General features: G+C 41.5%; 1 protein-coding gene across 3 annotated transcripts in view; it reads left to right on the top strand.

Moving 5' to 3' along the window:
- Nucleotides 1-13,554, top strand: part of rhbdl1 (rhomboid, veinlet-like 1 (Drosophila)) — a 37,482-nt gene extending 23,928 nt beyond the window's left edge. For all 3 annotated transcript variants that reach the window (XM_061756613.1, XM_061756614.1, XM_061756612.1), the window contains 3 exons: nt 4,086-4,186; nt 7,124-7,184; nt 7,732-13,554. In XM_061756613.1, the coding sequence (XP_061612597.1) occupies nt 4,086-4,186; nt 7,124-7,184; nt 7,732-8,003 (434 nt within the window). In that variant the 3' untranslated portion in view covers nt 8,004-13,554. The remainder of the gene's footprint in view (nt 1-4,085; nt 4,187-7,123; nt 7,185-7,731) is intronic.
- The last annotated feature ends 462 nt before the right edge of the window (nt 13,555-14,016 follow it).

Below are 14,016 nucleotides of genomic sequence, written 5' to 3'. Positions count from 1 at the left end.
ATATTTGAATGCTATTCGAATACACATTGAACTTATTTAACCTTCACATTTTATTCCTCCAATAAATTATGTTATTTCATTAGCCCCCCCCCCACCCTATGAAGATTTATGGTGATGGCCATTTTACTCTCCTTAGAATTTTTCACCTTTCAGACAGAAAAATATCTGACAGCACCATTACAGTTGAGATGAGACGTCGAAATGCATGCCACTATATTGAATGTCGTTTGAAACCACAATGCTTTTAAAAGAGACGTAAATGAGACAAAAGTGCTTATGATGAATGCCTACACCAATTGAGTCGGGCTGACGTTAAACATCTTTTTAAAACTCAAAGAATGGCACACTCCAAAAATATCGCTCGTCAAATATCAGCGGGAAAAAAATAGTGGTGTAATAGACCAAAACAAACTTTAACATATTTTAGTGAGCTCCAAAGTTTCACAGGTTTGGGGGAAGGGGTGGGGGGCAACACTACCCGGGCGCTGTGGCCACCCACGCTTCGCCACCGCTCCCCATGCAGCGTCTCTCTCTCTGTCCCACTCGCTCCATCGGGCTCCCCCTCCTCTCACTGGCACTCGCGGTTAAATAAATCTGATCAGGCATTCCCGGAGCTTTATTGGTCGTCCGAGGCATCCCTTTGGCTGCAGGAGTGCTGACTCGGGCGCATCTCGTCGTGGCCGCCGAATGTCTACGCGATAAATGGCTCTCTTGCAAATAGAACATCAAGCAATTCTGCATCCTGCATTGGAGAGGAGACGCTCTGTGGGCATTCTTATGCAAAATGATGCAATCCATAACAATGGCAACAGGACTAAAAGTTCAGCATTGGTGTTAATAGTGCGATAATGACTGCAAAGTACTTTTGTAGTAATTTAGCTGGAGGGATCCCAATGGGATTCGGAAATTCCCCGCACAGTCTCTGTGGTCCACTATTCACAAATTCACCTATATGCATTTTTTCCCCTGTGGAACCACTGTGCTGCCACAAATATGTAGTTGTTTCAGCAAGTTGCTTTCCATAAAAATATGCAACGAGTTGAGTTTGATTTGTGAATGGGTTCGGGTATACTGTACATCAGATATTGCCATAATATCACTGGGTACATAGTTATTACTCTTTTCTCTCCACTTCTTATTCCGGCATTTCCGCCTCCATCCCGCAACGCCAACAGACATTCCCACCATGATGTCAAGCATTTGGAAACGAACCGTTCAGTCATTTGACCGAGGCAGAGCAATTGACAAAACAGGCTAAAGGGCTTGAATGATGATTTTCGTCGTCTTCTCTACCTCTGTAGATGTGTGAAGTTACGATGTTACGTTATGTTACAGGTGAATTGATTCAAAAATGGCGTGGTGGAAATTCAAACATACTTAACGTGATCATTGGGGGACTGATGAATTAATTGCTTTATCTGTTCCTCGTATTAATGGCATAGATATGCTCTTTGGATGCTAAGATATAATGCGGTGACGTTAGCTAGCAGGCGAGGCGGTGTGTCGTTACGCTAACCGTTATATTAGACGACCACGCAGCCTTTTCTGTACAACTATTCACGACATCCACTCGATTCATCTTCATCACCCACAGGTTCTGATGGATTCATTTGGATTTTTTTTTTCAAGGAAACTGAAAAAAAAACCTAACATGTACATAGTCATTCACTTTCTACCATTCAGAAGGGCTCCCATTATTTTACAAACTTATGAAAAGGTCTATTGTGCCATTAAGCATAATTTGCTCATTAAGAAACTATATTCCATTCCTTCAGGGCGTGAGTGCCAATTCCAACAGAATGTAAATAACGGCAGTATTAAATCATCAACTACCCATATAATAGCCATATTTTTCTTTCGGCTTGTTTCGTTCCATTGCAGCCGTGTTGTAGTTTGCACAAGAGTGACGGCGACCGGGAGGCGACGCCTCAGGCTCTGTCAGAGTCTGGCCTCAGATCAGCTTAACGCCTCATGTCTGCGATTCATCTGGGAGGAAGTGCAGCATACGGAGTTGAAGGGGCAGCCGAGGGGCTGCGGAGAGTCGACGTTTCGGTGTGTTTAGCTTGACAGAACGGCTCAGCTCTGAGGATTAGACTGAAGTACTTTAGTAGTGTCGTTGACCCCTGCTCGGCACCGAGTGGCGTGTTTTACCGTCGTCGAATGGGAGTTGCCGTCTGACCCGAAAGATTTGTGCACGTCGACGGCGAGGATGGCGACACTAAATAATCTGCGCATGAGATGTAGTGCGTCAGCTCCGTGTTGGAATTAATAGGACACCTCCCCGGCTCTGCTCCCGCGCGACTGTGAGACGGCTAAATCTTAAATCCTCGCTAAGCGGGAGACGCCACATGACGGGTCTGCTTAATATTCATGCAAAATATTTGGAAGGTCTCACTGAAGTACAACAAGTTTTTTTTCTAACCATGAAATTGTATTCATTTATTCCCAACAGTCTAATTTCTTCATTTCGTAGCATTTCACTGAGCTGCACTGCTTCCTGTATGTGGATGTTACCATGTTTTTTTTTTTTTTTTTTGTCCAATCGTATTTCAGGAATCTTTGTGTTGCCATGTCCATCTAATTCGACCAAAGCCGTCAGAGTCACTTGTGCTGGCCCAACTAGCGCAAGCGAGTTTGTCTCTGTGCAAATAGAGGAGCTACTGCCTTTAAATGCAAATGAGCTTGAAAGATTGAAATTGACTAAATGTCAGTTCATAGGTCAATATCTACTGCAATACACGTGGTCAATTCCATTCATCCATCCGAACTGGTGGTGAGTGATATGATAATGGGAAATAATCACGATAGCCTTCTGCCCCCCCCCCCCCCCCCACCCCCTAAAGAAATGCAATATTTCATTTTATTGCCACTATATTTTATGCTGAACATAAGCATGTATGGTGGCCGTAATTTAGGTGGTAAATGTAGGTCAGCGCTCGTGCTAAATGTTTGACGGTCCGCCACTGCATACACGTGAGACGATGCATTTAAAATGGGCCCAATCTGCTTCCTCATCTTTCTTTGAAGAGATGCGCCACCTCACCAGTCGCACATACTCGCGTGGCGTGGCGTGGCGTGCTCCAATCAAAATGGGCCCTCTCCTGCGGTCTGTAGTATCAGCCTTCATCTGCGCCCATAAATCTTTGCAAAAGCAGCACCCACAGGTGCGGCAGCGAGGAGAGATGAATGACTCTGTAGCGCCGCTCTGATTACCATCCGTCTTTCCAGCATCATCCCGCCTCGGGCCCGCAAAGTCTTCTTTTGAGACAATGTTTACTCTTTTGTGCCCACACACAGAAATTGTGTGCCTTTCAGATTTGACATCTCGGTCTCCAACTGTAATTAAAAAGTGTGACTGCGATTGTCAGTGACTGTTTTGTTTTATCAGCCCTCTTTGCGCTTCCCTTATCAGCTCATTTGCATAATTAACAGTTGGCTGACGCCGGCATCTTGACACTGTGATATTTTTTTTCCTCCTGCTCGGAATTCTGACCGGCACCGGGATGTCACTTTGTGCAGGGCGACCGCAGTGGCAAATGCATGTCAACCATGCTCCGTTTTTGCCGGATTAGCATAGCAATAGTGCCACACTCTGTTTGTCTACTACAGTGCTGCCTCGAAATACGAGCCGACGCTCGGGCAATTTTTCTGCTTTGACTTGTGAACAAAAATTTGAGATAAGAGCTGTATGGTGGCAGTGAACTGAAGTCACTTCACAACAAGCAGCAGTCTGGCACATATCAAACAATTGTTCAAAAACGATAGACCGTTGGGAATAAAGGAATAGAAATTCATGTTACAAATGTTGGATTTTAGGTTGTAAATGTACGCCCTGGCCAGCCACCGCTGATTTTTGCACTATTTTGAGAAAAGCCCAAAGGAAGGTGACTGGTGCGATGCTGCGTGATGAGTAATCTATCTGACCCCTTTTTTGTCTTCCTCCCCTACGCGACTCTAAAAACCCGTCACGCTCTCTGGCCTGGACGCCCGCTTCTCGCAATGCATCTGTGTGAAAAATAGGATATGTTTTTATTTGTCGTCTTCTTTTTTTAACTTCCCCGATGTGTGCGTCTCCCCCCCCGCAGGTTCGCTGACGGTGTCCATCACCGACATGCGTGCTCCGGTGGTGGGGGGCTCCGGCGGGGTCTACGCTCTCTGCTCGGCACATCTGGCCAACGTTGTCATGGTAACTGCCGTCATCATCCTCACCTCCATTGTGGCACACGGGGAGTTTGTCTTATTTTGCACGATTTCAATGTCACAAGCTTCCTGTGAGTGGGGAAGGGGGGAAATGATGATGGTTGTTGTTGTTGTTGTTGTTTTTTTTGTGCAACTGAATTTTCACAAAGCATTTAAGCCTGGGATGAGGGCCACATTCAATTTTTTTTTTTAAATAGACAGACGGGCCAAAAAAAAAAAAAAAAACAGTCTGAGTAAAATATGTAAATAATGAAACAGCCCATAATTGACTCACATTTTAGGCAACACCTGCACATTGTAATGCGATCCAATACTAGATAAATGTGAAATTCTGCCTTAACACGATTATCATTTTGAGCTTTGATCGACACTATATGTAAGTCAATAAGTAATTGGATTCACAAAGTGATTTATATGGTTATAGTTCATAATAAAATAGAGTCACTTTCATTCATTTTTATTATTAATGTTCACATCAAGTCAAATGTGTATATTTAAGGAAATTCTTCTGTTTCCGGAGCTAGATAAAGCCCATAAAAAACCTTCTTGAGGATTATTAGCTATAACAAGTGATTGAACCGTTTTAATTCTCATGCTTTCCTCAATCAAGTCTGCACATGCGTAATAAGATGGAATAGTCCATTGCATGAGAAGGGAGGGGTGTCAGTCAAAAGATTAAGCATTTGTATGTGTTTTTAAGCGTGTGACTGAAGACTAAAACAATAATAATTGCTTTTAATTGAAGAACTCCTTATTAATCAGTTTTTATGAGACCTTGTCTGCCTATTGGAAAGTCCGCGACTTGATCAAAAGACTTCAAAATCAATCAACAATCGAGTCTCATTTTACTGTGTGTTTTTATTTCATATTATTATGGTCGAATAGCTGTCAATATCCAAATAATAACTTCCCTTATCATCTACGTCAACTATCCAGTGGTGAATACACTCCTCCATGAATTATTAAAGTTGTGTTTGTTTGAATCCACTGCAAAGTAAGCAGTCAATTCCCTCGATGGTGGTGCTGTTTTTTTTAAGGCCTCTCCTTGTCCCCGTATGTATCATTTGTTTGTGTTTCTGCTTCAGACTTGTGAAACGGCGTCCGCGTACTCCCCGAGCGCCTGCGAAATGTGACGAATCACTTTAACCACTTGTCGACCGTGAGATCCCTCCAGATGCCAGCAGGGATGAGCCTCAAAGTGGCCCCTGGGCAAAGCGACCAAAGGCCGAGTCGGCAGACGGCAGCTTATTTGCTCGCTTCCTTGCGCGTCTGCAGCTTGTCATGGAAATCCGTTGAGCCCAAGTCTCTGTTTCGCTTACGTCTTTCCTCCTGCGCGCTTTTAGTTGAGGGAGATCTCCAACCATCTGCCGACAAACATCATCATCATCATCACCTGCTCTGCTCAGAGGACAATTTTAGCTCAGTTCAAACCCCCGTGGAACTGTCAGAGGACTTTTGCAACTTAATTACTACGTCTACTGTGCTATAAATCTTTTGAGATTTAAATAAAGGTTTGAAATTAAATGAAATTATTTTTTTTAAGATTGAGGAGAGAACCCATTCTAATGATGCTTTGCGTATTATACCTTTTAACGGAATTTAATTACTTGCATTTGGCCGAATGGTGGCTCGTGGTTAGCACGTCTGCCTCACAGATGTGCATTTTTTTTTTTTTACGTACTACGAATATATACAGGTCGGATGTCATCCTCATCCACTAGAGCAGTGGTTCTCAAAATCTTTACACCAAGTGACACCTTAAAAAAAAAAATGAAAATAATAATGAAAATGAAAATACAGTAGCGTAGTAGTTCATCAAAAACAGAGGTTTTGTACCTAATTTGTATATTTAATATGATTGTAAGCCACTGTAACATTATGCACAGTTTGAAAATTACCCTTAATCTTCATCTACAAAAAAAAGATGTGCTTATCTCAAATCCAAAGTGATGCATTGTCTCCATCTACATGAACCTATTATTCGTTACAGTGGTTTATTTCACTGACAGGCTGGGCGAGACAATCTTCTTCACCTACCTATTAAAAAGCGTACTTGACGAATATATACGTCTGTGGCAGTAAACGGTTGTATTCCAGTTGACAAATAGAAACGTCCACGCCAGTCACAGTTAAAGGGTTAACCCACTTGAGGGCGCCCTACCACACTTTGAGAATCACTGCACAAGCTATAACGTAGTCCGATAACGTAGTCATTTCTGTTTTTGGGTTTCAACTTCTCTAATCATTCACTTACAGTTTCTAAGGGAATTTCCTTTGTAAAGAAAAAAACAATCAGCAAACACAAAGTTGGATGTCAGCATGTTTGATTAAAAAAGATCTCCGTTTCCATCATCTCCCCGGCTTTAGACGGCCTCCCACTGCGGTGACCTTCCTTCATGATATGAATCATTTATATCTTGTAATATTGTGACTTTGAAGGCCTGTTCTTGTGACAAGGCTTTATCGCTATCTATTTTTATCCTCTGTTTTTAATCTTGCATGCGTCCGCTTGCGCGGGGAGGGAGGAAAGGGAGCAAGGAGGGTGTAAAAGTGGCCCTGGGTCCTTTTCCCATAATTCCTCACAGTCGAGACACTTAAGTGAGCGACGTGACTGGCTCCGTTATTCATCCGCGGGAGTAAAGGCCGATAGTCTGCGTCAAGATGCCATTGTTCTTTCCTCCCAGTAGGATCATAAGTGCCATTTATTGCCCCTTCGGCTGTTTAATTAGTGTAGCTCTAATTAACAGAGTGCCTCTGGCTTGGACCGCGCAGTACAGCAGCCAGGTGCGCGCACTCGGGGGCTCATCCCAGTCAACGTGGATTGTCTTTCTCTCCGGGTTAAATATGTTCAAAAAGAGCAAATGGGATGATTTGTGCCAAGCTGCTAATAAAGCCATATGATTGCGCTTGTTGTGTGTTGCAGAACTGGGCCGGAATGAGGTGTCCGTACAAGCTGCTCCGCATGATCCTGGCGCTGGTTTGCAGTAAGTTACCGTGCTCCTTTCCCCATTGAAATGAATGGAAATGCTATTACCGTGATCCGTTACAGCCCCCCCAAAAAAAGACCAACATTTTTTTGTTACAGGTTTTTATTTAAGAAAAATAGTACAGTGGAACCTTGGTTTTCGTGTGCACTTGTTTTTGTACGATTTGATTTTCGGCAAAATTTTGTCCCACTTTTTTGTACAAAAAAGAAAAAAAAAATAACCTTTCTGTTGAAGATAGTCACTCTAATTATTATTATTTTTCAATAAATAATCAATAGGATAATCAATTCTAAAAAGATTCAGTAGTGACAGCCCTAGTTTCAATATTTTTTTTTAATTAAAATTTGAATATAAACGAATTTGTTATTGTATTTGTTAAATATGCCATCAGATCAGTGTGCTTGACATTTTTTTTTTAATTTTACATTGATTTACATAAAAAACATTTTATTTCTGTTTAAATATATGCACAAAAAAACAACAACAATAACGACCTCTTAGCCGTGCTAGTGATTGAATTGTGACTTTGTTTCCTCCGGTGCAGTGAGCTCGGAGGTGGGTCGAGCAGTGTGGCTGCGCTTCTCCCCGCCGCTGCCGTCGTCCGGGCCGCAGCCCAGCTTCATGGCCCACCTGTCGGGCGCCGTGGTGGGCATCAGCATGGGCCTCCTGATCTTACGCAGCTACGAGGAGAGCCTGCAGAAGCAGTGCTCCTGGTGGGTTATCGTCTTCTCCTTCATCACCTTCCTCCTCTTCGCCATCTTTTGGAACATCTTCGCCTACGAGCTGCTGGGCGTGCAGATCCCGCCGGCTCCCTGATGAAAGCCTCGCACGACTGACTTCAGAACAGGTTTTTGTTTGTTTGTTTGTTTTGTTTTGTTTTGTTTTTTTAAATACATTTAAAACCATCCGTTTCGACCGCCGACGACATCGGGAATCATTTGCAAAATGAAGAAATATGTCTCTTTTATTAAAGAGGGTAGTGGCAGAACAAGTTTTTATCTTTTTGGGACTCTCACTGAGTGGCTGTGCTCGTTGAAAAGCTGATTCATTACGTGAAACAAACAAGGAGAGATGCCACAAAAACAACAACAACAAAAAAGAATGTCCTTACAAATGCTAAGCGGCTCACTCAGTTTGATTAGCTGTTACCATCAAGGTGGCCGTTATTTTAATCAGCGGGGGTTAATTGTCACCTTGGACCGACACTGTGGATCTTTGATATCCTTATGCTTAAGGTCCATGTACTAGTAAGCGCTTTGACCTCACAAGTAAAACAATTCAGCGCACTAGAAAAACGACTGTGTGTTACTAGCAATGTTTTTTTTCCACTACTGGTGCCACTTTTGGCTCCACAATGCAAGCTTATTCGTAAGCTACTGTGCTATACTAGTAACACAACAAGGCCCGACCACTAGCAGGATAACAAGTGTGCGCTAGTATAACAACAGTGTCTTACTATTCGTTTTTGTTTTCTTCTGGCCTACTAGTATGACCTTAAGCTAGATACCAAGGATATAAAAAAAGACGGCTTTGGTATCCTTGACATCAATACATGCTCGAACGGCTTTCCTGACAGCTATTTTCAGCTTGTATGATATTAGATACCCTTGGTCCTAGTACTAGTACACTCTTTGTCCTCATAAGACAGTTTAGCGCACTACTGGAAGGGCTGTATCTTTCTAGTAATGCTTTTCCCATTACTAGTCCCACTTTTGGCCTACTAGTATGACCTTAAGTTGGATATCAAAGATATTGAATAAATGCTATTTGATATGCTTGATATCGAACTCGAACTTGAAGTCCATGAACTGGTACACTGTTTCTCCTCACTAGTTAGACAATTCTGCGCACTAGTAATGACTTGGATGTACTAGTAGAACAACTGTGTCTTCGTAAAATGTTTTCCACTACTGTATGAAGTTTCTGCACACTTGCAGGACAACTTGGCACAGTTTTGTCTCTCTAGGAACGTGGTTGCACTACTAGTATGCCAGAGTTGTTCTACTAGTTTGCAGAAATGTCGAACAACGGGGAAAATATAGTAAGACGCAGTCGTTCTACTAGTGTGCTCTTTTATCGGCCGGACAATATCATCCCGTTTCAAATCGGCAAAAATCAAACGATTTTTGTTTTCCGATAATTTTTTACATTTATTTTTAATGTATTTTTTTTACACATTAAAACATAAGACTAAAATAATTACATTTAAAAAAAACCTGATGATCTTTCTTGCTGTCGTAAAGTCAAACAAATACTAAAGGATCAAATATTGTAAAACAGTCAAATGTTCTGCCTGTCATTCATATCTTTTTCATTGTAAGCATATATACATATACGGTTAGCGGAATTTTATTCTGCCAAATATCGGAATCGGCATCAGCCTAAAAAAATCCCGAAGACCGTACTAGTACAAGGACCGTAAGCTGGATATCAAGGATATGCAATAAATGCTCAAACGGCTTTCCGTCGTCGGTGGCCGTAGGGAGGTAACCATGGCGATGACACTGGTGAGGAGACGGTCATCACAATGTAATTAATATTTGCTATGTCATGCTTTGATGTACACACACACACACACACACACACACACACATGTACGTCTCTTCTGGGTTTTTGTCTTTGAGAGCAGCCACTTCCTGGTTCTGCAGGAAGTGGCACGCTTAGTGCAGACTGAACTGAGGTTCAGGCAATACCTCAGCCTCTCCTCCGTACGGCCTGTACACTTTTTTGTAAAGGAATGTAACTCTAGAGCGCGGGGGAGGGGGACTCAATTGTTGCTGTTTTTCATTTGATAATAGTGTGCGCGCGTGTTGTCCGTTCACAACCAAGAGTCTCTTTATGGATTTCAAAGGGTGCAAAAAGAAGGCTGCGATTGTTGTCCCTCACTTGACTTTATACAAACTTTAGTGCTTTACAAAATAAGCCATAGAAAGAACTTATCCGAGATGGTTTTGAAATGAAAAAAAAAGAAAAGAGGACAAAAAGAGCTGCAGGTGTGTAGCATTGATAGCGTGTGGAAGTCATGTTATTCATTGTGAATATTCCAAGTCAAAGACGACGAAACTGTGCGAGGACACGCCTTTGAAACTTTCTCATGTAGCTGACTTTTTAATTTCCCCCCCCTCACCTTTTTCACCGGCTTGTACAAGTTGTTTATAGTTGACGGTTTGTTTTGCCGACGCGCATAAAGTCCTCGCCCGCAGTGCGTGTGGACGCGGGCGGGCAAATTCCAAACGATATGGATTTCTGTCGCACGACTCAAGCCGAGGATTGCGTTCACTCCTTCACCCCTCCCATTTCCACTCGTCCGATCATCAATTCATTTGAACGTTACTTGGCTGAACATTTGATACTTTTGCCAATGGGTTCATAAATTCGATTCCTCTGCAGTCCCTCCTGGATGAAACCGTCCAACTCGGCCCGAGTATTTGGAAAATTAGAAGAAAATCAACCATTACGTCGGAGTAATGGATAATCGATGGAACCCGCTCGTGTTCGCTATGAAATGTTATTGCTGGCCGAAGCGAGGATACAGTACAGCGATGAATAATGCATACATACCCCGGTAGCCTATAATGAAGAAAAAGGGGATGTCTGAGCGGAGGTTAATGTGCCTCTTTAACTTTTAGATTCATAGGAACTTGTAAAAAAGGGCTACTAAGTGCTTTTGGATTTTTGTAAAAAAAAAATATATATATATATATATATATATATAAAATAAACACATACACACCAACTTGTCCACATACAAACTTGACTCTTTAATTTGTTCAAATGAGATGAAGCCAATTGAAAAAAAAATGGACACGGCTCAAAAATGTTGAAGGGAACACTTGAAACTCACATCCCATATCTCAGCGGATGAAATATCCGTCCATACTCTTTCTATAGTGTTTCAAGAATTCAACGATTTTTGCTAGATTTTTTTTTTTTGCTTCAATTCAATCAACATCGTGTCACTCCTTCTGGTGTGTGCGCCTTGGCCACCTGGGGGCGGTATAGTATAGATATACCGATATACATACATGGAACTGGTTAGAATAACATTATTATTATCACTATTATGTGATATGATGTAATTAAGCGTGCGGACTTTAAGGGAAAGTTATGTGGTTGTGTTAATTACACAGCTAATATGAAATAACTAACAATAATTCTCTTTCTGTTGTTTAGTTTGACAGTAAACGTCAATAAACCGATTGAAGCGTCTTTCAAACCGCTGCTTGCTGTAAAGTGAGTTGAATTGAGTTCACTGCCACCGTACGGCGCTCGTAACTCAAATGTTTGCTCATAAGTCAAAGCAAAAATAGCCCAAACGACGGCTCGTATCTCGCAAAAATCCTAAATCAGATCACTTGTATCTCAAGGCACCACCGTATAGTCTTTTAAGAGAATCAAGGCGTCTTTTCCAGAATAAAAGGCAAAATATTGTGAGAATAAAGTTGTGTTTTTCAAATTCACTTGACTTTATTCTTGTAAAATGATGAATTTTCACCCCCGCCCCCAAAAGAAAGGTCTTTGTTCTTCTGAAGTTTGAAATTTCTGAACTTTTTTTGCAACTTTTTATTTCTTCCAGCATTTAGGGATACATATGTTTGTTACTGTATGTGTAATTGGCGTTAGGGGTTTCTTTTGAAAAGTTTCTTCTGGACCCAAAAAGCACTACCTGAGTGTTGCACCTCCTTCTGCTGATACTATCAGATTGATGATGCGATTATGTCTCCCTTGAATTTTCCTGAGCAGTGTATCCGCCCCCCCCCCCCGTGTGATTTATCAGCCTATCAAACTATCATGACAACATCCCCGCTGTCAGCATGATGCATGGCTGCAAACACACACCGGTATCTCCCTTCAGTGAGTGGACCCGACAGGCTACGTGGTCTTCATTGCATTGGCATATTTTGTTCTAGAACACTTTGTTAATGGTAGTAATAATGATGATGATGATGATGAAGAGGACGGGTTGGCATTGAGTGACAGGAGCTGAGTTATTCACGTGGCCTCCTCACGCAGCTCATGTTTGTGTTCGCCAAGGTCAGCAAGATGATGTTGAAACGTCAAAATGCATCTCGATTTTGGATAGTCTGCGGGCTTGACAGCTTTAGAGCGCCTCATTGTCGGCCACAGGTGCATGCACGTCATGGAGAGAAGGCGTAAGAAAAAGGTCAAAAAATTGTTAAAAGCCCAACGTGTGACAGCCAGCATGTGGACTGGGGCTTCGCGCTGACATGCCCGCTTTAGAGCGCCTCGTTGTAGCGCCGTGAAAAATGCCCGTGGCCACCCGGTGAGATGTAGTCCAGCCACCGAAGGCTGTAAGCGGATATCTTTTTAGTCAACGTTTTGTCTCCCTTGGAAGTAATTCACCTCATGTAAGATTTCCTTTTCAACACTTCAAAGAAGACTAAAATCCTCATTCAAGCCATTTTCTCAATCGTTTTGCCTTGGTCAAAGATTTGTTTACTCATGGCGGAATCGGAGATCACTTGCGCTTTTGCCACACGGAAGTAAGCGTGATGTCGTGGTGAGAAAGTCTTTACATGCCTGGTGTCATAGTGTGCTTTTAACATTGTCATGTGCCATATTGTTTACTAGCAATACATTGTGCTATTACATCCGATGCCTTGTTATTGTCACCCCAGATGAAATTGAAGAATCTTTCATTAGATTGTGCAGGTGTACAGTACCTCATGAAAAGTCCAAGAGCTGTTGGAGAGCTGCTTCTAATCGTAACACAATCGTACAACTTGTGATTCTTGACAGAATGACTTTAAAGCAAGTCAATCAGAATTTCCACTGAAGTTAGCAGTAATTGATTTTAAATGGAGGAAAGAAATAATGTGCAGAAAAACAAATGGGCTCATATAAAACAACAAGCGTGCCGCTCTGAATGGGAAGTCAAATATTAGAGGTTTGTGTAGCAAATGGAATCAAGAAAAAAAAATATTTGTTTTGTTTTTTTTATCATTATTTTCCTCACCAATCCTGAGAGCTGTGTAAGCCACTCAGGTAGCCATTTGCATCCATGAGCTGCTTCCTGTGTCCATACAACGGTGCCAAACTTACGACAAGGTTCAATCTCGCCGCCAAGCAGACACGAGGTTGCACCAACACAGCGTTTACAACAACAAAAAGCTATTTTTCTCTTCGTCACACGCAAGGATGACTCAATTTACATGCGGAATATTTGTATCAAAGTCCTCATGAATTATTTCATTACCTATTGTATGTACTTTTTAAATGTTCTAAAATTGAACCATTTTATATTGTATATATATGAATATATTTTGTTTTATTTTGTACTGGTCATTGTATTTTGCTTTCATTTGGAAACAATATAAATAAAGAATGATACTGTGGTGACATCCAACAGCTTTTTGTGCATCATTATTTATTATTACCTCCACCAGGGGAGGTTGTTTGACTTCCGTGAGTGCGCAAACTAGATTTTTTTTGGGGGGGGGGGGTGGAAGATGAGGTAAAAAAAAAAAATAATTATGTAAAATATGTATATACATCTGTTGATAGTTTATTTTAATAAAATAATTCAGCCTTATTTTTTTCAACAAAATCATTTGATACAATTTATTTAAAAATGGCATTTTCTTTCCATTAGTAACCCTTTACAATAAATTAACCCATTATTTTCTCAGAGAAATAAAAATGAATCCTTTTTGATGAAATTTCAGGAAAGGGTTAGAAGATTAGTTGTAATGGTAATATATTTGTTATACTTTTTTGCAATAGGAGCAAATGATTTGCTTTCCAGTGGCCCGAATACACCTTCAGAAATGTGAACTGAACTGTAATGTATTAAGTGTTAGGGATGCAC

The sequence above is a fragment of the Phyllopteryx taeniolatus genome, chromosome 19 (genome assembly GCF_024500385.1).
Source record: "Phyllopteryx taeniolatus isolate TA_2022b chromosome 19, UOR_Ptae_1.2, whole genome shotgun sequence".
Classification (NCBI taxonomy): domain Eukaryota; kingdom Metazoa; phylum Chordata; class Actinopteri; order Syngnathiformes; family Syngnathidae; genus Phyllopteryx; species Phyllopteryx taeniolatus.
Note: the sequence above shows the minus strand (reverse complement) of the source record. Positions and strands in the feature narration are given on the sequence as shown.